Below are 24218 nucleotides of genomic sequence, written 5' to 3' on the forward strand. Positions count from 1 at the left end.
CACATTTTTTGTGGCTCTTGCTGTTGGTTTGTTCCCCACCAGGGGGCAGTGGCACTACACAGATGAGTGAGGAGGGGGAATCAGGCCTGGTCGCACTTCATACCTTCCCAGGAAGTTTTTCTGCATATTACCGACAGAGCTGCATATCAATAAGTCATGATGAATAATGGAGGTACGAGGAGGGGAGAACATTTTGTTATTAATGTGTATCTGTTGTCTTTCATTTGGATTGCAGACGTAGTCCCTTTGTAAAGAGAGGTCTGTTGACACACTTTTATGGCAGCATGGTAATTTGCTCTCTCTCTGTGTGAGTGAGAGTGTGTAGAAGTGTGCATGCATCAGAAGCTGCCACTCAGCTGTAATTCAGGAGAGTCTCTCCTGCTTCCCTCAGATAGACTTTGAATTTACCTTGCAAAGTCTGTACAAATGTACTGTATGTTTGTGTGTAGAGCGACAACTTGTGTTTATGACTTGTTTGATTATCTGGTTTGTTTTTAGATAAAAGACTATTCTGCAGGTTCCTCTTATGTACACCCATTGTGTTTCTAGAATGTCACGCTCACTGCTGCAGGGTGTCCATTTGTGGGTGGATGTACATGATGTGTGTTTGTGAGAGAGAAGAGGGGAGAGCTGTGTGTGATGTGGGGATCACATTCAGCCTGGGGGTAGGTGAACCCATTGTAAACAATGGATCTGACAGAATCTAGGCCTTCACATCTCCACCCCATGTGCGGTTGCATGTGTGTATTTGTGTTTGTATGCAGACCTTCATACAAGGCCAGGAGGTCACTGAGGAACCCCAGGGCAAGCTGGCCTCTCTGACATGATGTCTTTGTACCTCCTTTCTCCAGAGGCTCCCTCTGTTTGAGCTGAGGAAGAGGAGACCGGGAGGAAGAAGAGCAAGATTTGAGGCGTCAGTGAATGCAGCCATGTCCTGTACCTACTGTCCATAAAGAAGTTGAACAGTGGAAGAGAGACCAAAGGAGACAGAGACGGCCAACAGGTGAGCTGACATCCTGTGTACATGGACAAAAACCAAGTAAGCATCCAGTGCTGCAACCGTTATGTCCATTATTGGTTACTGTTTTTTTTTAATGGTCTATTGAAATATTCTCATAATGTGTTGCTTCACAAGGGTTGGCCAAAAGTTTAAAACAGTGAGAATGACATTTTGAGACAACTAAAAGACTAACTGATGATCAGAATCAATTTATTTTGGCTGACAGATAATTCATCAGCAATATCGATGAATGAATAATTATCCTGAAACAGAAAAAAATGCCAACATTCACTCGTTCTAGCTGCTCGGACATTAAACCTTTCTGCTCTTTTTTCTCATATATGATTGTTAATAAAACATCTTTCAGTTTTGAACTGTTGGTCGCACTAAACAGGCTTTTTAAAGACATCATCTTGGTCTCTGGGAGTTTGTGATGGATGATTTTCCAATGTTTTTCGCCACCAAGAAGCAAACATTGTGCAGAATAATCAGTAATGGAAATAATGGTTAGTTGCGATCATTAACCATATGTTATCATTTCTGGGCTGAGCCTATTCAGGACTCATAAAGCTGACTCTTGGAATATGCTGCTGCCAGAGGAAAATTGGTTAATCCTAATGTAATGGTATGGCTAAAGCTGTAACTACTCGGCCTACGATGTGTGTGTGTGTGTGTGTGTGTGTGTGTGTGTGTGTGTGTGTGTGTGTTTGACCTGGAAGAAAATGTTCCTCAGTTCCACTCTGTTCTTGAGCGTGTCATTTTGACCTTTGCTGGTTCACTATGTTTGTTTGAAAAGCAATACTTTTTGTTTGCGGTGCTGTCCTGCTTCCCGTTTCTAACCTCTTCTAATGCCCTCTTCCTACTTCTCTCCCCTCTTTACCCATCTCTCTCCTCGCTAAGGATGAACTTCTGGGGGAGGTCAGCTTGGCCTTGGCAGGTGGCCTTCCTTGTTGCCTTGGTGATGCTCTGCGTTGACCCAGCGTCTGCCGGCAACCGTAACCATCGGGGACCGACAGGTACACCGGGTCTTGCTCCGAACTCCCCTTCCAACACCACCAGAGGTTAATTACACTGTCACTTCAGAGGTATAACACATGTTCCCCGAGTCTGTCGCTGACTGAGCCATGCACATCCTGGAGGAGGAGGAAGAGGAGGAGCAGGAGGCAGAGAGGGGACAATTTGCTCTGCTCCTCAATATGACACAACGTAATCTAGACAAGTCCTCGTTTTGGGCTTGGATGCAAACTCACCTCTGTTTGACTGATCCAGCCCATTCAGATACAAATGGCACTTAAGCTGTCAGGAGCTGTCAACACAAATAGATCAGTGTGGGTGAGATCTGATCTATTCAGAGTGGAGACATCCAGCAGTTCTGGGATGATGCTGTTGTTCTCAAATGGCTTGACACTCAGTGGTTTAGTGTGTAGCTATAAAATAGTATGTAGACCTCATGTTGAAGAGGACATGGGCTCTTGACTTCAGTTCAGCAAGCATTATTTCATTTAAAAAAGAAGAAAACGTGGCTTACTAACTCTGACTTAATTCAGCCCTGAAAGCAAAATCTATTCTCTGTCTTTAATCTTTATAAGCCATGAAGACAAGACCCCCGGAGCCAAAAAAAAAAAAAGAAAAGAAAAGACCAGCACAGTCTTATTAATATTTCATCTGTGCTGATAACAGGGACAGTTGTGCTGAGTCACAGCATCTTTGGCCACAACTTGTTGGCAGCACAGTCCCATGTCACCTCTTCCTTGCGCTTAATTATGACAATTCCCTTAATTATCCCTCGGTTTCTTCGCTCTCACCGCTCTTGTTTTGCAAGGTGACCTTTATGCGCCACAGACATGCTACCACCATCCAGTGTGTTCAGTGAGTGATGGCATTAGTTTCCCTTTGACAGAGAGCAGGCCGCCTGCTTACGGCGGGGACACTGCTAATTGCAGGCTGCGTGTGATGTGAAGGTCGGACCGGGTGCCTGCCCCCTTCTTATTTCGCCGTCGCTACGAAACAAGATGTCTTGCTCTCAAACTGACTACTGCTTTTTATTTGAAGGTTTATTCTAATTGGTGGAAGTTTAGGACTTGTTGCCTGTGAACACCAACACATCAGGCACAAACACACAAAGCAGTTCGAGGCCGGAAAATAATTGGGTGTATGTTATGACTGCTAGATACATTTTCAGTGTTTTTTCTTAAGTGCTTTTACTCCTGTTTAATTGGCTATTCAGTGAGACATTGGTTGGCTGCACGATCCTGCTGATGTTCCCGTTGCTGCCACACGGTGGCTCCAGAGGTCAAAAAATACTCCTCTGGATGTGTGTGTATTTTTCATCTTTGTCTCGTTTACTCAATGTCACTCTCAGACCCAAGCTGAAAAAAACCTCAATTCATCTCAAGAATAAATAAATGTATAATGGGAATGAATGCAACATTAACAATGCAGGTATGACTGATCATTGGGGGAAACTAACATGTACTCTGGATGCTCCAAATTCCAGTATGTGACTCAGTAATCGCTGCACTGGTTCACTGGGCAGGTGGCCTGAAGTGTCTAAAAACCAGCACAAGTCAGTTCACGTTCCTTTTCATCTGATCTGTAGGCAAAATGAGTCCATTTCCCAGGACAAAAATAATCCATGTTTCCTTTTGGTCCTGACTGCCCAGATAAGAGAAGTTAATAGAACATAGTGTACATCATTATCTCAGCGCAGGTAGAAGCCATCTCCTCTGCACCTCATCTACCTGAAACATACAGCACCTCAGAAAGACCAGCTAATGTATTAATTCTATGCACAGAACAAAGCTGTGTAGAAGTTGAGAAAACCTACAGAGAAACCTGAAGCCACCAATGCTTTACTGTTTTTGATGTCATTCATTTGGTCCCATGTTGTCTTTCATAACAGCAGCATTTTGCAATCCATAAGCAGGTCACACAATAAACCGCGTTCGAGAGCTGTCAAGGTAAAAGAAAACAAATCATTATTCACATCAACAATGGTAAAACCACTCACCGTGCTGTCACTATAACAACTGTGCCTCCCAGCAAATGAGTCCTATTGTGTTCTGGCGATGGCACCGCAACTGCAGCATGTCTATTTTTCTAGTTTGAATACTTAATTATTTAAGATTAAATTTAGCCCCAACCTGCCAGTCATAGGCTCTCTCATTACAGCCTGCTATAGGCATATGTGGCAAACCAAATATTTTGTCTCGAAACGACTGCTGATTGAGTGCCTCATACGTGTAATAAAATATATTGTTCGTGGGACCTTCTGTCCCCACCTCGTTTCACGCGAGGAACCATATGTGTAGCGTGGCACCTGCTGCATTTTAAATGTCACTGTCGCATTTGCGCCGCATCTCTGCACCCATTTCTTTGAACATGCTGCACCCCAGTCTGTGTTCTACTCTAACGATGTTTGTCTCCTTGAAAAAAAAAACAGAGCAGACCCGGCAAGGTCAAGTAAGCAGGTTTTTATAGGGGATAGATTTGTCGCGCAGCATTACCAGATCACATCAGGCCTTATAATTAGCATAAGGCCTGATGTGGGCCTGTAAAACACTGATAATGTCAGGTGGATTGATGGGCTGTGCAGGACCAGGGTAAGAAGGAGATGGGGCAAGGAAGGATAATGAGTGATCTACGGACTTAAAGAGGGACATAGAAAGAAGGAAGGAATAGAGAAAAGAAAGCACCAGACACTTGCTGTAGTAAATATGGAGTGTATATGAATAGGTTTGGCATTATTCTCACCTTGTTTCAAACATCTGATAATTGTAATCTTGCTCTCTTGAAGCTTCCCTGTGTGTTCCCACAGACATGTACAGTTTGTCACCTCTACATCGACTCTGACACTCCTGGCAGACGCCTGGCCTTTCGTAGCAGTGGACATGCTTGTCAGATATTGACAGGGGGAAGACACAGCTTTTTGATAAATTGTACAATGCTCCTGCTTGCTTCTGTCTGTCAGAATACATCAATCGCCTGGCTAACCCATCAGTTCAAGGTATCTTGGTTTGTTGGCTGCCCGTCTATTGTTACCACCCTCCACCACCACCGCGCCTCCCTTCTGCCTGCCGCAGGAATAGAAGCATTTAGCCATGCTTGAGAAGTCTTTTCATCTCAGCGTGTGCTGGGCTCTATTACACTCAGATGGCCATAACTGAATGGTTTAAAGGCAACATTGAGACATTAGATACACTGTTATTATGTGTATATCGCTGGAAGCTGACTGTTCAACGCATGAATCTTAAGCAGATGAGGTCCTCCCAGTTGAGCTGCAGTATTTTTTCTGATGTCTGGGGCTTGTTCTCTACTATTTCAATATAGACTTATTGGTTTGGAACCAACTTTAATCTGTTTCCATCAGAGACCCTGGAAACTTTCTGAAAGTTTATTTCTCAGCAACGCTCCAGCCAAGAAAATAATGTCTGCCTTTTGTTTGTAGCGGTGCGCTAAACATGAAACATTTATACAGTTGGTTCTAAATCAAGTAATCTGAGGCAATGCAGAAACATTTACACAACATCCACTACTGCTTTCCTTGTGGTGCACTGTAAAAATACTGTAGGTATAAGCATATTTGTTTGCGTTTAGCTCAAACCTACCATGGCCGAGAGAGCTCAACGCACTGCAGCTTGAGAAAACACGTGCAAGGAGACAAAACACAAGCAAATTAAGAAAACATTTTCATCCATTTGACATCAGGTGCAGTGCTAATACTCACAACACCTGCAAGCACACAAACACGCTGCAAGAAGCACAAACGACAGCAGAATTGTTCCCGGGACCCGATGAAGTGATGAACTGCCTGAGGCTAGACACACTTGTTGTTCAAAGCTTTTTGTTAGTGATGTTTGCTACTGGTGAGCGAGTAAATGATCAGAAACATAAGTTGGTTCTCTGGTTATTTGAACAATCTGATTCTTAATAAGCATCTTTCTTAATGGTGGCCAATTCAAATAATTGAAATAATTGCCCATTTTCTTTGGTCTGTATCCCACAAATCATTCATGACTTTACAGGCAGCTTTGTACGCAGTGTTGTCGAAATAGTGTCCCTACCCTCTACTTGGAAATTAGTGAATTTAAGATTTGAAAGTTAATCTTATTTAATTCAGTTCAATAATTCAATCAAAACCCTAACCTTTAAGAGAGACAATAAATAGCATTATACTTTTAGTTTCTGGGCTTTCTGATTGGGAGGCTTTGACCTGATTTCTCCCACATTTAATAGATTTTGTCTGTAAACTCTATCTGGCTTCCTATCCTCTGTTTATTGATTAAATATCTTGGATGCTCAAGGGTATAAATTATAGCTGCACCTTCAAAGATGCGTATTTCTTCTTCTTTCAGAAACATGCCCAGTATTTACAGGCTCAGAAGCCCATCAGCACATAAACTCATGCAAAACATATCCAGTTATCTTTCTTATATATATATATATATATATATATATATATATATATATATATGTGTGTGTGTGTGTGTGTGTGTGTGTGTGTGTGTGTGTGTGTGTGTTCATATTTGTAACCTCTCCCAGTCATTTTATTGAAATTATATCATTTAAGAAAAACTCTAGCACATATCATCTACAGATTGTAGTTTATTATCACCAGGCTGATATTCCTCCAGCAGTTTGTTTGAGAGCAAAAACAGCTGCATATTTGTTATATATAACTGTGACAAAGTGGGTGAGGGCATGCCATTTGTCCATATTTCTACCAACATTGCCGCACTGCACACTAGTTTAACCGTGCTTGTTAATCTTTTGTTTGTTTTAGCTGTAGTTCCATCATAGTTGCAGAGTATTGGGTTTCATTATTGTGTATTGGTTTGTGCAGGCCCTCATACGTTCATAATTCCCTCTGTTACTCTACCATGTGTTCCAGGGACAAAAAGAAGGAAACATGTAATCACATCCTGTAATTAAGCAGTGGGCAACATCATGAGTGCCGTCGATGGGAAAGACCATATGTGAGGGGGAAGGAAAATGGGAATGTGTTGTCTTTGAAGAGTTATTTATTATATGGTAAATGTGGTTGGTTAATAAATGGTGGGGAAAGTGTGTCACATGATAAACAGAGGTATGTTTAATGAGAAGAGGGTAAAATTGAATAACTTAGTCACTTACCTGTTTAGGGAAGTCACTTTGTCTCATCTGTGGTTCAGTCTAGATTGGTTCCATCTGACGGAGGGGCCTACATAAACCCAGCCATTTTTGTTGGCACATACCTGTGTGCATGTGACATTAAGTCAAGATTTGGTCAAATGAGTTGGGTTTTGTTCAGTTAAGTTTAATTTATTTTTAATTTGTTTTTTAAACTAGTTTTGATTACACATGTAGTAAAATTACCGTGTTCGCCTGGTAAACCAGTTGTACAATAAGAGACGGGAGTTTAAAATTTGTTGTTTGTCATGCCATTTATTTAACTTTTATCACCGTTTTTTAAACTTCCAGTAAAACGGTCATGAGACTACCAATAAAAATTTGTTTTCTCATCACAAATTGGACAAAGTCAACTTAAAGCCCTACACACAGAGTTGTCACCCCCAGTAAACATGACATTTTAATATTGCACAAAAAAAACATAGTTAAACCATCACGGTACAACGAACCTCCAGCGTTGCCGTGGCAACATATAGAGTGGTCTCCATGGAAGCACTGTTATTTGTAAATTTTATATTTTATGCCACTCTGGCCAGGCTCCCCACAATAACACATCATTTTATCTTGGTTAATGACAGTAACATACCACCGGTAGTGTTGTAATGTGGTTTTCGTGTGTTGTGATGTTCCCTGATGAAAGCTACATCGGGACACTCTGAAACACTCTGAAGTTGTTTTTAATGTCTTTTTGAACCGGCCATGGAAGAAAGACTCTTAAAATATTTACTTGAAGAGCACCTTGGACCCCCACCTCCCCCTACATTTACCTGCATCTGCACACCACAAGAACCGAGGTTCTGTATCCTGTCTACTTTAAATACCACAATTCACTTTCTGAGAAGCATGTGGGCTGTGCTCATACCTCAGACCAGCCCAGACTGACCTTATTTGTATTAATATATGCTGCAGGTTTTTAATTAGGGCACAAACCATAGGCAGACTGAAAAATAAGGTGCATAAATTAAGTTCAGTTGCCTTTATCATCCACTGCTCACACACACATCCTCAAAGCTTTACTGTTTTACAGTACAAACAGCCTCTGCCCAGGCCTGATATAGGCAATAAAGAGAGGAGACCACTGCACCTTCTGACCTCATTATGCCAGTGGAAGGCGAGCTGCTCTTTGTTCTCTCTGCTGCATTTGACACCACTTTTCCTCCTCCTGGTTGACTCTCCCTCTCTTTCTTTCTCATTAACAAGCTGCCGTTTTCCAAGATGGGTCCAGCAGATTGAGAAGTGTCACCCAGTTACAGCTCCGCAATAGTTTCGCATTTTTAGTGCAGATTAATTATAATAATGAGGGATTAAACATAGGAACTTGATTAACACGATTTTTTCTACATTTTTTCATTGTGCTTTCAATGTGATCATTACAGGCTACATTGATGGTTTTATTTTCTTGATATTTATCGGTAGATAGAAGCTATGTATGCTTGTGTGTGTGTTTGTGTGTGCATGTGTGTGTGTAGGGGAGGTGGGGGTAATCCGGCGGCTGCTCCAGCCTCAGGAGAGCCTGAGACGGAGGAGTGAGGGAAATGAAAGTGGAGGGATGATAGCGGAGGGGTGCCCTCAGAGAGCCAGGGATCATTGATGGGGCTCTCTGGAGAAGAGAACAAACAAACTTTAAATCAGAAAGGATGAGAGGGGCCATGGCCTGTAGAAATGGAAGCCTCTACAGAGAGTGTGTGCGTGCCATGTTTGTGTGTTTGCTCACACATTTGTGTTTCCCTGCAAAGCTCATTCAGCTGAGCATGAAAAGTTTTGGAGTCTAGGTAAAGTCACGTACATATATGAAATCTGGGCTTATAGTACAGTATAACCGGGTTTTCCCAGGGCTGTAAAGAGGCTTATAGGTAGTAATGTCGCCGGCAGGGTTTGCTGTGCTCAGGAAACGATGCCAGAGACTCTCAAGTGTGCACAACAAGCTTTGAGAGGGAAGATAAGGCAGCTGGAATCCATTCAGAAGCCATAAGCAAAGATTAGATTCACTGAACATTTTACCCAACAGTTGTGGTTCCTTTAGGTGGGCACAAAAACCCTTCTCCTAAGAGATTCACAGGGTTTAATGTGCTGCGTGAAATGCTACATTGACACAGACACTATGCAGTACACACTTCTCAACATTAACATACTACATAAGCCTATTTACACATTATTCTTTGGGCATTATCATGTACATGTGGTAGATGCAATGAGGTTAGAATATCAATACCTACATATGTGACTTCCTTTGTAAGCTGTTTCATAAAAAGAGCCTTATCATTTGTGGTGGCTGATCTGCTTAGAAAAAAATCTGGATCATAAAGGCCGACATGGATTTGAAGTTGTTTGATCGTCCAGATAATGTTGCGTTTAATATATTGTTAAGTCACATGTTACACACTTAAAGACACATTTTGCCAAAGGCCAGAACGCTTTGGCTTAAAATGCTATTTTAGTTAAAGGACCAGTGTGTCATATTTAGTGCCATCTAGAGGTGAAGTCACAGATTGCCGCCATCTTGAACACCCCTCCCTCACCTCTAAATTTCCAAGTTTGAAAGAGAACCCACGGTGGCTGTCACTTCCAAAGACCCTCAGTAGACTCAGTGTTAAGTTTGTCCATTCTAGGCTACTGTAGAAACAGAGCATCCAGATGTCTCAGTGGAAGAAGAAGCACTCCTTCTGTAGATATGATAGGCTCAATCTAAGATAATGAAAACATAATATTTCTTAGTTACAGGTGATTACACACTAATCAAAACATAATTATGAAAACTATATTCCATTTCTGCTGACAGATCGCCCTAAAATCTACACACTGGTCCTTTACGGGTGCCCTTCTGTCCCATTACTGTCAGGAGAATGTTATAATTAACCAGTCCCAGGAGCTTAAAAGCAATTATCCTCATATAAATTATGACTTCCAGGAACGTGCGAGAAGGAGTACACACAAATGCAGAGAGGCAGAGCATGCACATATTCAGAGACATAAAAACATGAAAATAAATGCAGGCAGAGACTCTGCAGCTCTGGCCAGAGATCAAGAGGTTTATTTTGTCTGAAAGGAGTCAATAGAAATTTCTCAACATTTTCTGCTCTCGTATTTTCTTTTTCATCTGCAGACAATGAGAACAACAGATCAGCCTCTGTGACAATTTTAATGAGGGCAATGGGCTGAGAATAAAAGCAAAGTATATCTACAGAGTGTTTACTTATGAATCAAAGTAAGACCGTAAGACTGCGATAGATTGAGGAGCTTAAACAAAAGTGAATTATTAAGCAGCTTTGTTAAACCCCTAGACAAGCCGGTGCATATTTGAGGCATAAAAACGTCAAAATACCAAACAACATTGCTCTCAAAGTCTACCAATTTCTAGCAAATAAGTCTGCCCTGTCTTTCTCTGTCTCGCAGTATCGTACCAGGTGAAACAGGGGACATGTGAGGTGGTGGCCGTGCATCGCTGTTGTAATAAGAATAAGATCGAGGAGCGCTCTCAAACCGTCAAGTGTTCCTGTTTCCCGGGCCAGGTCGCTGGCACCACCAGAGCCAGACCCTCGTGCGTGGAAGGTAAGGTACCCCACAGTTTGAATGTGTATGTTGAATACACTCTGTTTCTTGTGTCCAACTTCCAATGTCAGCTCCAAAGGTTGCAAATTTCTCAAATGTGACATGAATTGCTGTTTCTGGGAAAGAAATGTCGAAGTAATTTTACAATAATTATAGCAGAGCTGCTCGCTGTGAACGTAAAATACAATAACATAACTTGATCAGTTGCAACTTCTACGTCTTACATAAAGTCAGTGGTTCCAATACTTGTTATTAAGTTATGTGACAGCTACAGCCAGGGGAGTATTGTCCCTAAATATTGTGTTTCTGTTCCTGAGCCTTGAGCATCATTTCGTAGACATCTCCTCACTATACTGCAGTAGCACCTCTCCATTTCAGCCACATATTTGGTATCCATTGGAAACATCGGGAACATGACTTGAATTCCAAATGAATGTTTTTGTCGGTTTGGAAAGTGCTCGGCAGCACGACATGTTTTTGTAATAGCTGACGCGCTGCTGAGTCTGCCGGGGTCACGGAGGCTAAAAAGTGTTTTTAATCATCTTGCATCATTAAAGTTGCTACACGAAACTTCTCACCTAAAACACATCATTACCCGGTTCATTTTGAAATATTAGCAACATAAATAAATGCGTCAGTTGCAGGAAAGATTAATAGGCTGTGCTTTATTTTTAAATTGCTGCCCGGTTGGGCTCGCCTTCTTGGACGGTGCCACTCTTCTTCTAACGCAGGCAGAGCAGCAACTTTAGTGGCTGAAAGCATGAAAAGATGAATGGAAAACTGCCTCGTTTCTTTCTGTCCTCACAATGAAGAAACACAAAAGAAGTGAGCGCAGCAATAAATGTCCTCAGTAGGAGATTTTGCTTACAGTCATGAATAATTGAAAGTCAACTGGAAAGACGCTGTAATGTTTCCAAATGTCACATGCACACCAGAGCACCTTCAAAAAGGTAGCCAATTCAGTTCAGTGAATTCTTTCTTATATAGCATCAGTTACAATAAAAATTGTCTCAAGATGTTTTTCAGATCCCAGACACTGGAACACCCACAGCGAAGGTAGCAATGGCAAATTTCCATTAAGCACGAGAAATTGGGTAGAAGGACAGAAAAAGAGGATGGTGGAAAAGAAAAGAAATAAGTAGAATCAAGCAGATGAATTCACACATGCGTCTGGATAAAGCGTACGGGCAGCATTTAAACATGACAGAAACATCATTACATGGGAGATTGATCATGGATAAAAAGGATTTATAGAGCCAGCAATCAAAGCATTAATCAGAAAAGCCTATGTTACTGTTATATGAATATACGACAGCCCCAAGAAAACTATATGCAATATAGACGTTATATTACAGATGAATATGATGGGATAATGTATGCTAATATGTTAAATAGTGCAGAGATATGTGATATATTTTACTTTACACCTGCCCTGCTATAACAACAGTTTGCGGTTCATCGTGTCCCAAGGAGATTGTGTAGCATGAAAGGTTAAAGCCACTAATGCAGGTAATAGAAGCCCAGTCACAAGCGTCACCCTGCCTCTATCATTCCCCCATGCCTCACGACAAGGGGAGGCAAACATGTGGCAACAGATGTGAAATTGAATACTGACGTTTAAAAGGCTTGATAGTATTTGGGACAGAAGTCCATATCATATCTAGTCAGGTCACTTGAGAAGGCAGCAGATGGTGAAAGAGAAAAATTAGAATTAAAAAATTAAAATTTGCAGATTTAAAACCTTAGCATAGCATATATAGTACATATAATAGTGTCTGTTTAGGCTTGCTGTGTTGGTGTGGCTCTAGAGATGATAGACAGATGAAAGGTGTGAGTCGTTTTCATAGACCTTTGTTCCACCTGTTTGTCCGCTCCGAGAGCTCCTGCCCAGCAAGAAACAAGCCGTGTCACTGACCCCTATCATCCACATACGCTCCGCTGAGATCAAACACACACGCAGTGTCAGCCAACCTGATCCAATCACACTGTATTAGGCTCCCACCAGAGGAAAATACATAGTTGTCTCATACGTGAGTAGAGAGAGCGACTCTCCATAGCACATGGGTTATTCAAACTGTTAAGGTCAGGCAGGGGGTGGAGGGTGGAAGCTGATTCCACACTCACACAAGATTGGCAAATAAATCCACACAAACAGAGAGTCTGATGTGGGACGTGTGAACAGAAATAAAGTGAATCGACCAGATCAGATTGTCAGTTTTTGCTTTGTTTATTTCCCATTATCAAGTCGACAGGAATTAATTAAACTCTCTTAGCTTAGTGAGTAAAATCATTTAATAAAAACACAGACATTTCTAACATACATGGTGTTTTTTTGTATATAACCATTGCCTTTTGCTGGCTGTATTTCCTCCTTTTTCAATTCAACTCAGATCAATTCAAAAATACTTTATTTGTGCCCACAGGGAGATTTGAGGCAAGTATGTTGCAAAAACTTAAGCAAATCTGCTTCATTCACAAGAAACCTAAACAACATAGCAGTATCAGAGGAGTATAGAAAGAGGAGGAGTATAGAAATAGCTGAGATGGCTCACTCCACCACTGTGTGAGTTAGAAAATGCAATCACCAAAATTGCTGGATTATAAAAATTTTAACAATTTTATTTTTTATCATTATTCTGACCTTACTCAAATCAGCACATACAATGTTCTATATCCCTCTCCTCGACACAAACTCTGCATGACATAGATAACAAATAAAAAATAAACTTTCCTTTTCCATTTACAGTATGTTACTGAGATGTTAAGTACATCTTTAAATCTGGAGGTCCCTTTGAGACCTCTTAAAAATAAACTCTGAATAAGAAAATAACAGAGATAGTTAACAGTTTTTCATCTGTACCCTTATTTGATTATTTTATTCCATTGATTAAATGAAATCTAAGAGTTAGGTCGTTTGTTTTTCAGTGTGCATCATATCTGATTTCTGTTCTCCGTGCATTCACTGAAACTGTCCAATCACCTTCCACATCCAGTGATCATAATACAACGCCTGTCTGTCAGCCTTCAGTCACAGTGTTGCTGTTTCTGCATGCGACCAGTAGACGGTGCTTTTCCCATTGAAATGGTTCAGTCACAAACACACCTGCTAGTTCATTTCAGCACTATTTTCCCCCAATAAAAAAGTAGATTTGTTTTTTAACCTCTTTGATGAGTTCCTAGATGGGAACCATTGCTTGATAATGATAAAATCAGGCAACCATAGCAAAGATGATTGGCTTTGTAATGAAACCTGGGATAAATAAGGAATCATGTGGAACTTTCCTAACCTTTCGGAATAGCTTGCTTTTGTTCGTTCACTTCAGACACTTGGTTCATTTTGCTAAAAAGATAGAAATGCCACTGATGAGAAGCTAATAGGCTGACGGTGTGATGGAAAGTTGTTGAGTGATGAATTCTTTTGGAGAGCCTTAATCACTTTTTCTCTTTCGGCCCCGCAAACACGCACACAGCCACGCACACACAAACAGAACAGCTCTGCTTTCGCACTAGTCATGAGGTTTTCTAATTTGTTATTCAGCTCTCACCTCGGAGTCTCACCTCCTCTCACTTCCAAATCCAGTGCTCAGCAGCACTTATCTCATGAGTCATGCCTGACCTCTGAGTTCACAGTTACAAAAGATCTCACCTCACCCAACAAACACACATAAATGCACGCACACCCGCGCTCGCTGCTCCCACCTTTTTTAGGCTTGAGCACTGATGGAAAGAGACAAACCCCCTCTCAGCAGACAGCCTTTGTAGAAAAGCCATAGTGTAAATGGCGTTACATTATTGATGCGGGCTGAAAGAAGAGTAAACGGTTAGAGGTCCCATTACTGGCTGCTGCATGGTGGAGCACACATTCTGAAGTGAACTCCATTCATTGAAGCAGTCCTTTTTTTTGTTTTTATTTTTAATCAGAATTAGCCGTCAGAATGTTGTGTGAGAATAAAGACTTTGTGCCTTGTATGGTGAGGCCATTTGGACATTTGGCAGACTTGGTATTGTTAAATAAACCCCAAGAGGCTAATCAAAGGGTAAGGTATAAGGCAGCATTCAGAATATACTTTATAATTTAATTTTGTCTCAAATTGAATTTATTTCACAAGTTCACAAGGTTAGTAAATAAAGGTCATATCCTTAAAAAGCAAGCTCCATGATTTCTCTGCATCTGTTGAGTATAATTTATATTATTTGTTTATGATTTGATTAATCTAATAATTCTCTGTTACCTGCATTCATTAATTTTGTACAATAAAAGTTTGGATTAAAATCATCAAATGGAACGGTGCTAACTATGAGAATCGACCCCTTACAGACTGTCAAATAACTGATGCATTAAAGTGTAGAGAACATTTTAATATTGTAGCTGATACCTGCCGTGTTAAACTGAGCCACTTAATGTAATACTTGAGGAATGTGACACATTAAATTGACCTTTATGCGTCAGTGTCGCTAGTAACTGCAATGATCTGAGTTCTGCAGCATGTTAAAAATGTAAAAGTAGTAAAAGTGAAAGACCTTTTTGTATTAGAAAAAAAAAAAAAAAGACTTTAAATGTTTCCGCACACTCTCTGCCATCAAAGCGTGTTTTCAGGTGGAGAAACAAAGAGAGCGCAGTGACCTGATAAAAACGGAGGATGAGTGGATTTGGTCTGGTGTGTGATACAGTGACAGACAAACTGCGTTTCATTACTGGGCCAAAAAAATTTAGTTTGGCGCTCAGCACACATCGACCTGCTGTTGTTTACTGCAATATCTACCCCCATAATGTCACGCTTTTGTCGTTTTGTCAGTCTGTTCCAGTGTATCCGTGCAGCCGCTGGGCGCGTATAATCTTTTCTCTGACAGTTTTTCCAGTGCGTTTTCCGCCCCTGTCTTCTCGCCGTGCGTACCTGGTTGTGCTAGCGTGGACGCTTGAGCTGGGGCAACAGAGACACAGTGCGTTAGTAAATCATTGTAGAAAGAGATGGATGCTGCTCTCCGACTGCTTCCGCGCTCCAGCATCGCTGAGTGGAGCTGTTATAAAGCCTGAGGGTATTCATACCTCTGGGTCCATCCCCTACCTTTCTATATGTGTGCGTATGTACTTGTGTGTGAAGGTGCATCGCATTCCCTTTAAATAGTAATGACCTGGGAGCAAGGGCATGGGACTGCTTGTGAGTGTGTGTTGTGACGTACACTTACTGCACAGTGGGGGCTGCGCACACGTACACACAAACAACACAGAAATGCATTTCGGGCGCACACCAGGTATTATGCACACATACCAATACACAGGTACCCAGACACACATGCACACAGAGGCACAAAGTAAAACTCCCTGTTGCAGTTAATACTCCCGGTCACTCCACCGAGCGAGTTCAGGCGGTGCCTTTGTGAAGTATTAATGGGGAAACACTCAGACGCATGCCTGAGTTCACATATGGTATTAGTACGCCCTTGCCTTACATCAGACGGGCTACACTGTAATTATACAACGGATATGTAGAGATTGAATTTGTTATATCGAAGGCCAGTCTATTATTCTTTATCATATGTCTTGAAGGACTGTAGAGGTGAAAGACGTCCCTTTGAACCTGGTGACTTTTCCGATTTTCCAAAAAACACTTCTTAAATGCCCTCTCCTTGACACAAACTGTGCATGACATAAATAAAAGGTGGAAAACCTCATGCTCTCTCAAAGTGTTAATTGGCAGGAAGCGATGTGCTGCATGCAAAAATGATTCATACAGTTTATATTTGGCGCTGGAACCTGCAGTTTCAGCTTCGTCCACTTGATGTCACAAACATTACAATGACAATGCGAGCGGCAGCACGGGAAGACCTGAGGAGAAGCTGTGTAGGGACGAGTGCTCGTACAGCAGACATGCTTGTTCTCACTCCCAAAAAGGAAAAAGCCGCAGCCACATAATGCTGAGTGACATTCATCCGGCGCGTGCTAGATTGACATGTTGTGATCAGCGGGAGGAGAGACAGAGCTGCAGGCAGCCTTGTGGCGTGAAACCTCTGCAGACCTTATTTAGAGAACCCCTGAGAATAGGCGGGAACCTGGGGAATAACATAGCCTCAGTCCCTGGTGTTGCCTAATCACCTGCACCTTAAGCAAAGAACTGTCTAGACGTTTGCCCTGAGCCGATCTCGTGCAGAAAGTTTGCGAGAGAACTTGAAAGGGTGCCATTTTGAGCGCAGACCCCGTTGTAATGAACTGAGCGTAACTGTGATGAAATGAATGCCTGAGCTGTAAACCTTTTTTAATTAGCATAGGCACCTTTTGTGAATATAAATGTAGACTCTTAATGAGACAGATGCAATTAGTGTAGGTAGACTGAGAGGTACTCCATGTGCTATAAACCTTTTCATGGATATTGTATGTCTTCTTTCTATTCTGAGAACTTGGAAGTGATTCATTTTCACTTGAACCTGTTGGTGAAAAGGAAGGATGACACAGATCAAGTGAAAATGTTAAATTAGCTCAGTCTTTTTAAAAGCATCTGAGCCCACATGTTTCAGGTTTTGTTGCTCTTGTTCATCTTGTGCATACTGTGTATATTGGTGAGGTGAAGCAGTGGAAAACAGCCTGGCTCTGTCTGAAGGTAACATCATCTGCCTCCCAGACTACTTCACTTTACTCATTATGTTGAAACGAGGGTGTAGAGTATTATCCTCAGACTTTATAACACTAAATAAAAAAAGGACTTTCAATAGATTAAAAACTTTAATTGGGATTTATATAGTCAAGCGTATTAATACAAATTAATCACACCTTTTTTTTAAAAAATATATCAGATCTAAATGTACCTGAAAGTGATATTTTACAAGTGTGTATTATTACTCTTATCAACATCTCAGCTGCTCACAAAGCTTCTTGCTAAGTTCATAAAGTAAATGCAAATAACTTTGTTCTTGTTGAGAGAACCATCTGGAAGGGCTTTGAAGCTGAACTGAACACCCGTTTCTTTATCTATTTCTCCTCTTTAGTTTCTGCCTCTTCTTCTACTTTGGGATTTTCTGATGCTAAGGGGTGTGTTACCCCCCTCTGCAGGGTCTAATTATTTACTATGACTGCACCTCAGGGACTGCTTTCCACAGTGTTGCTGCTGCTTTGATCACTTCCTGATTTGAGGTCATAATAACAGAACATACTTGCATTACTCACGCATTTAAAAAACAAAGACAACCCTGAATAATATTAACACGCCTTCCAGCTCTGCCATTTCTGGGAACGTCATCAGAACGTCGAAAAATTCCACTTTGCGAGGTTGCGAATGCCACAAGAGAAGGGCGTTCATATGGATGTTTCTCATGAGCACAGTAAACACGACCAACAGGGCATGGCTTAGAAACAGGGTGGTAAACAATCCATTACAATCATTATGTGTTGTTTGTTTGGTTGTGATAAAACTAAGATTCAATAAAAATAGTTTTTTAACCTTTTCCTGTAGAATATATGTCTTCATTCTCGGTCAAGAATTTAGCAGCGATTCATTTTCACTCTTACTCATTGAACTTTAGTTGAGTTTTAGTGATCCTTGTTGACGGAGTGTTCTGCTTTAAGGTTAGGGTTAGGTAAGTGCTGCTGTGGCTTCATATTTCCCTACACATGAGACAATTCAATATGTTCTTGTAGAGTGGAAAGAGTTTGTCAACCATTCATACTGTAGCAGAACTTGTATGTTTTATAGTGAATCTAACTAGCAGCCACCCCCATATCCTTTATACATCCCACAGGTGATGATGTCAGAATTAACACAGGAACACAATACATGCGCAATCTTTGGATCATTAACCTGTTTAGACCCGTGTCTCCAATGCTGTCTAACATCTGAATTATCCATGACATCACAGCCCCTGTCCATTTTCTGACTTGACAGGCAGGTTCTTGTGTGTCACGCCTGGCTCTGGTAATAGCATGAGATAAGGTGCAGGGAATGCTAACTCCATAATAGCATTCAAAGGCCATACCAATTAGCTCTATATAACACTCTAGCAGTGCAAGGCACTGTCGACAACACTGTAATGGCCACATTAACAAGCATTACATAGCCATTGGGTTTTAGAACCACTTACTGCCACGGAGCTCATGCATCATAACAGTGTGTTCAACATTACGCCCTGAGATAGCATAGTTAGCTTTCTTCTTCTCGCCTATTTCCACTCTGTCTCAATTTGTCACTCTCCTTTCCTGTGTCCTCTTTGTTTAATCTGCTCATTTCACTGCTAGACCCAGTGACAGTCATCCGCACAGGGCCTCTTTCCTTCCCACCTTTCCCTCTCTGAGCTCCCCTTGCTGCTTATTTCCTCACTACGTAGATTTTTTCTTGGCGAACATCTGTTATTTAGCCTTGCCTTCCTCCCTCCTCTCTCTCTCTGTCTTTCTCTTAGTCACAGTCTTTTCCTCTTACATGATGCTTGAAAGGATTTGTCCATGTTCCTTTGCATTATGCAGCTGAAAGCCCATTTTCCTGACAGCACCACCAGGTCTCCTTCCTTTGCTGGAGACAATAGTCACCAGAGATCAAAATTTCCTCCTAAACGTCATCAGTGCAGCAACTTAATAAAGTTTGAGGAGTGGGTGCGCTCTTTTATCCCTCTCTGCATCCACTCTTGAGACAGGAGAATGAACGGATGATGAGTTAGGAGAGAGGGAATTGAGTTATTTTCAGCCATCAAGCTGTCTCCTGTCTAGACAGTGGGTCAGATGATCTGGAAGATTTGAGTGTCAGCTGCTAATACATGAGAAAACGTTGGCTTTGTAACACCAGATTAACTGCACATCAGGCCCCTTTTATCCGTATGCTTACACATTTTTGGGGTACAAAAATCTGAGACCACGTGGAAACACTGTTATAAATGTATGCAAACCTTGAAATAACTAGACACATAGAGCCTGTAGGCATTATTAAAAACATTTAAACTGAAAGAGAAGCATTTAAGACTGAACAATTCCGGGTCAGCTTTAGCATTGGTTTTGACCCTAACTCAGTTTCACCCTCACTGATGCATCATTCTAAGGACAAAATGACGATTTGTCGGACTTATAAGAGGCCATGCCTGTTTGTGTAAATCAACCTGCAGCTATTGTTCACTTGTTATAAATGTGGCTATGTCTCAAGTTTCAGCAGAACATTGCTTACGGGAGCATTGTGATAGTGGCAAACATGGCCTAAGGCGTAAGAGAAAGAGACAGAGGTCAAATTATTATTTGAAGCAAAAAGTGACTTTCTCAGTGTCGAGTCACGGCTAGAGTACAGATCAGACAGACCAAAAGTGACTACACCACCAAGGGATCGGTATATTAAACTTTATTTACGGAGGGATACAGACAGCTTCCGCAGCAGATACAGAATTTGATAAATAATAACCACACGATTCCAGTCAGCTAAAATCCTGTCAGAAGAAGTCTGTTTAGTGGCAATCTGAGAGGATCTGAGAGGAAGTATAGGTTCTCTAACGCTTCTCAACAGGGAAAATGGTTTAGAAACCAAATGCCCACGGTGAGCTAAGACATAGCAGCATTTCAGTGAGGATGACTGGAAGAAGTTATTTGCTGCTCAGTCTAGGTTTGTTAGATTTGTGGCAGTAACAGAAGGGTGTCTGTAAGGAGCCGAAAAGTAGAGAGAATAATGCTGTACTGTATCAAACCCGCAATGAAACTTTGATACACCCCCTGGTTTGCATTTGGTTTGGAGAAGGATTCGTAATGCAGCAAGATAATGAGCCCAAATACACATCAAAGCTCTGCGAGAACTACTAGATGACCAAAGTAGACCATGCAGTGCCGTCTGTCATGGAGTATCCTCCAAACTCACATGACATCATCAACACTTGAAGAAAAAACAAGCGTTCGTTCCATCATGGAAAGCTTTTTGGACATTGTCAGACCATGCTGGGATAAGATGCGCTATCAGATTTGACACAAAACACATGCAGCTTCAGTGAATGCAGTCATGAAAGTAAAAGTTGAACAAATACTGACATTGTCTGATATTCAACTTTCCACTCAGATTGCTAAACTGATACTATCATTTGTAAATGTCATTTTGTCTCAGGCTTTTGGACCCCATTAAATTCATAACTAAAGTTTTACTTAATTTTAACACATTTAAAGGCATTTAGTTACAGTCATTTTGATAAAAAGCACCTTTTGTTTTTCCCTTTATCGTTGCAAAAGTCATACAATAGATCATAAACATAAGTGTCTTGTCTCAGATAACCGAAGCAGACCGTTTTCTTTATCATAAACCCATTTTTCTCTGCATTATGCAATAAGATATTTATCATCTCAATGTGCCTCAATGTGGTTTCACAAGAACCGAAAGAGAAGTAAGACGAAGCAGCTCATCTGAGTTATAGGAAGAGAATTCCACTAACACACACATTCAAACCCGCGCATTAGCATGAATGCAAATATGCACACAAATGAACATCAGCAGCATTATAGGAAGGTCATCTCTCTCTCTCACACACATTTTTATTGCTGCTTGGGTTTGACAGTGAAGCCTTGTGTCATATTTCCCCTGCTCCTTCTATCCTTCTATTTTCATTTTCTCTCTTGTGGATGCCAGACTCCATACAGGCTTTAAAATGCCTTGTTGGGGGATTACGTTAATCGAATTAAAATAAAAAATAGAAAAAAAAAACAAGATCACTTCCATACATTTTAGCTACCGAGAAAATGACAAAAATAAGATCACAGATGAAAAACACTTGACTTCTCATGAGATACTGTAGGTTTGCACAGAACCACGCTGTTTGCCACATGCGCTGTCCATGGTGCTGATTGTATAGTTGCCCAATCAGGAGAACCAGCACCATGGATAAGACCCATGATATTTACACAGTACAAATACAGTTGAATTATTTGCTAGTTGCAGATATACAGCAAGTAATGATGGTGCCTTACTGTCTGATGTATTTTCCACTGACAGATGTTACTGTGTAGTGGTGGTGGTGTGTGTGAATGCTGCCATATTTCCACTCAGACAGTAACCTCTTGTCTCTGTTTCCCTGCCCTCACTGCTCCAACAGCTTCCATTGTAGCCCAGAAGTGGTGGTGCCAAATGCAGCCATGTATGGACGGAGAGGAATGTAAGGTCCTCCCTGACCTGACCGGCTGGTCCTGCAGCACTGGCAACAAAGTCAAAACCACCAAGGTAAGAAGGACACCTGTCTGTGTCCGTGTTTGTCTTTCTCTCCAGTGTCTGTCTAGCAGAATTAGTACTGACATGTATGTAGATCCTTCTCTTGATTTAGTGCATTTGTGCTTGTACACTGTCGCTTAAATGTATTTATATCTAGTCAGTTCCAGTCATCACAGTTTTTAATATCTTCTCATTCCTATGCGACACAGTAAAGTAAAATTATCAGCAGTCACAACGAAAGGTCCCATGTGAATTGCAATAATTCTCTTTATATTTATCAATTGATTTTTATTTTTTTCTGTGATACATCTCAGTTTGTGTTGTAAAAGAAACTTTGAACTTGATAACTCTCGCCTTTTTCCACACTGCATTCAGCTGTGTGAAGATGTCAGAAGGACTAAAGCTAATTTTGTAAACAAAGGTTGACTGGCTCTAAAAGATAACAATACGAGTTAGTCTAATTTAATCACTAGCTTCAAACATCGATAAAAATTTACAGAGAAAACCCAGAGCTAATCAACAAGCACACCCCTAGCTGAGTATTATTTGTGAGGCTGATGTAGCCCCACTAGACCTCTGTACTTCACTCTGTACCCCAAACAACCGCTTTGTGATAGCATGTAAACTGATGCTATTCAGATGAGATAAATTGATTTAAATGGGGGTCCTTCATGGCCCTTTGTAAGCCGTGTGAAGTGTGAAAGTTAATTTGCGGGACTTACGGCTGGGGTGGGTTGCGAGTATGTATGTGCCAGGGTGCGTGTCGTGGGATCGAGCAGTTGCGGTTTATTTACAGGTGAAACATAAAAAGAGAAACAGTTGGACGGGAAAGAGGCGCAGGCGCCGTACGAGTAATTGCTCCAGAGAAGGCATAACTGCACAACATCTGTCGCATTCATTAGAATGCATTATGGCAGGGGCCTTCCACAGAGGCTTTACAATTAAGAGTCATAATTAAATTGGTGAGTGGGGTAAAATAAGGAACAGAGGCACTGTTGGGCTCAGTCACAGGCAGTGGAATTAATGACCCTGGGCCTAACACCAACTCTGGGACTGATAGGTGCAATTATCCTCATTCTCTTGCATGTTGCCATCTCTCTTCTTCTTCTTCTCCCCCCTTCTCCCTGTTTTGTCTCTCCCACTCCGTCTGACTAGCCGATCAGCTGAGGGAGGAATGCGGAGCCAATGGCTGACTGCATCGGTGGACATTAATTGTACATTTGCAAGGTGCTTTGGGACCGCGGAGCAGTTACTTGGAGACTTGGTGGCAGATGTCATTGAGGATAGTTGCAATGCGACATCGATTCCCTGGCAACTGCTCACACAGACAAGCTCTTTTTCTTTCTCTGTATCGCTCTTCTTTATACTAGGTCTCTTTTTACCCATGACCTGCTTTCACCACCTCAGCATCTTATTCACCATGATGATCTGTATCTGTCCATCTTTCTTTCACTCCCACACAGCGTAGGCATGCTGAAGAGAGATGCATAGATTGCCTGACCAAGGCATCAGAGCACTGTTGAACAAGGAAAAGATACCACACAATATTTCCCTCGTGATCAGTTTCTCTAACGATATGAGCGCACATTTACAACTAGAGTTTTTAATATATGAGCATACCTATTCATTGCGTTTGCTGATGGTAAACAAGTTCTTTACATCTCCAATTATACGCCTTCAACTTACTGCCTGAGGGTAAACAAACCATTACAGCTCCAAGACACGTGAAATCCAGCTTTAGCAGTTGAGAGAGTTGGTCCCTGCAATCAGTCAGACTGCTGCTAGACTGCAAACAAACATTTTCAATTCAGTGGCAATGACACAGAGTCAGAAATAGAGAGGAAATAGTTTGATTTTAAATATTGGCCCCTGACCTCCGATTGTGTCTTTCAAATGGAAACATTCATTCGGCGAGTGTGATGCGGGACACAGAGTCACCCTCTGTAATTACGTGTCTCCGTAACACTGATTCTCTTCTCTTATCTCTTGTATTGTTTCTTTTTTAGGTCACCCGATAGCAAGAGAGCCACTGAGCCATGAGGAAACCTGAAACTTACCATGCGGAAAAGGATGGATGACTCACATATATTTACTATACGATGGGGAAAAATATGAAAGAAAGGACCTCTGTCAGGATATCCATCAAAAGACAATTGGATAAAATGCACTCATCACCAACTGTGTACGCTTGGCCATGTGGAGCCACACTTACAGCATACATACTATGCTGGTTGCTGAGACCAATGGACTACAATCAGGGTATATCTGGACGACAAATGGACGCTTATTTTCCAATAAAGGACAGTGTGGACTGACCATAAACACTGATTAAGCATTTCAAAGTATATATTTCAACA

At 41.4% G+C, this 24218-nt stretch overlaps 1 protein-coding gene across 1 annotated transcript; it reads left to right on the forward strand.

Annotated features, from left to right (window-relative positions):
* The first annotated feature begins 966 nt into the window (after positions 1-966).
* tafa4b (TAFA chemokine like family member 4b) lies at positions 967-23948 on the forward strand. The gene is made up of 5 exons (XM_084543191.1): positions 967-1003; positions 1901-2016; positions 10562-10717; positions 21749-21873; positions 23868-23948. Exons 2-5 carry the CDS (start codon positions 1902-1904, stop codon positions 23877-23879), a joined length of 408 nt encoding a protein of 135 aa, XP_084399317.1. The 5' UTR covers positions 967-1003; position 1901; the 3' UTR covers positions 23880-23948.
* The last annotated feature ends 270 nt before the right edge of the window (positions 23949-24218 follow it).

The sequence above is a fragment of the Chelon labrosus genome, assembly GCF_963514085.1.
Source record: "Chelon labrosus genome assembly, chromosome: 4".
Taxonomy (NCBI): domain Eukaryota; kingdom Metazoa; phylum Chordata; class Actinopteri; order Mugiliformes; family Mugilidae; genus Chelon; species Chelon labrosus.

What these genes read in the sequence shown, in the direction of transcription:
- tafa4b (XM_084543191.1), top strand. Translation starts at nt 1,902, where the DNA reads ATGAACTTCTGGGGGAGGTCAGCTTGGCCTTGGCAGGTGGCCTTCCTT. An exon ending in TAACCATCGGGGACCGACAG is followed by an intron (nt 2,017 to 10,561) that starts GTACACCGGGTC and finishes TCTGTCTCGCAG; the next exon opens with TATCGTACCAGGTGAAACAG. An exon ending in CAGACCCTCGTGCGTGGAAG is followed by an intron (nt 10,718 to 21,748) that starts GTAAGGTACCCC and finishes CTGCTCCAACAG; the next exon opens with CTTCCATTGTAGCCCAGAAG.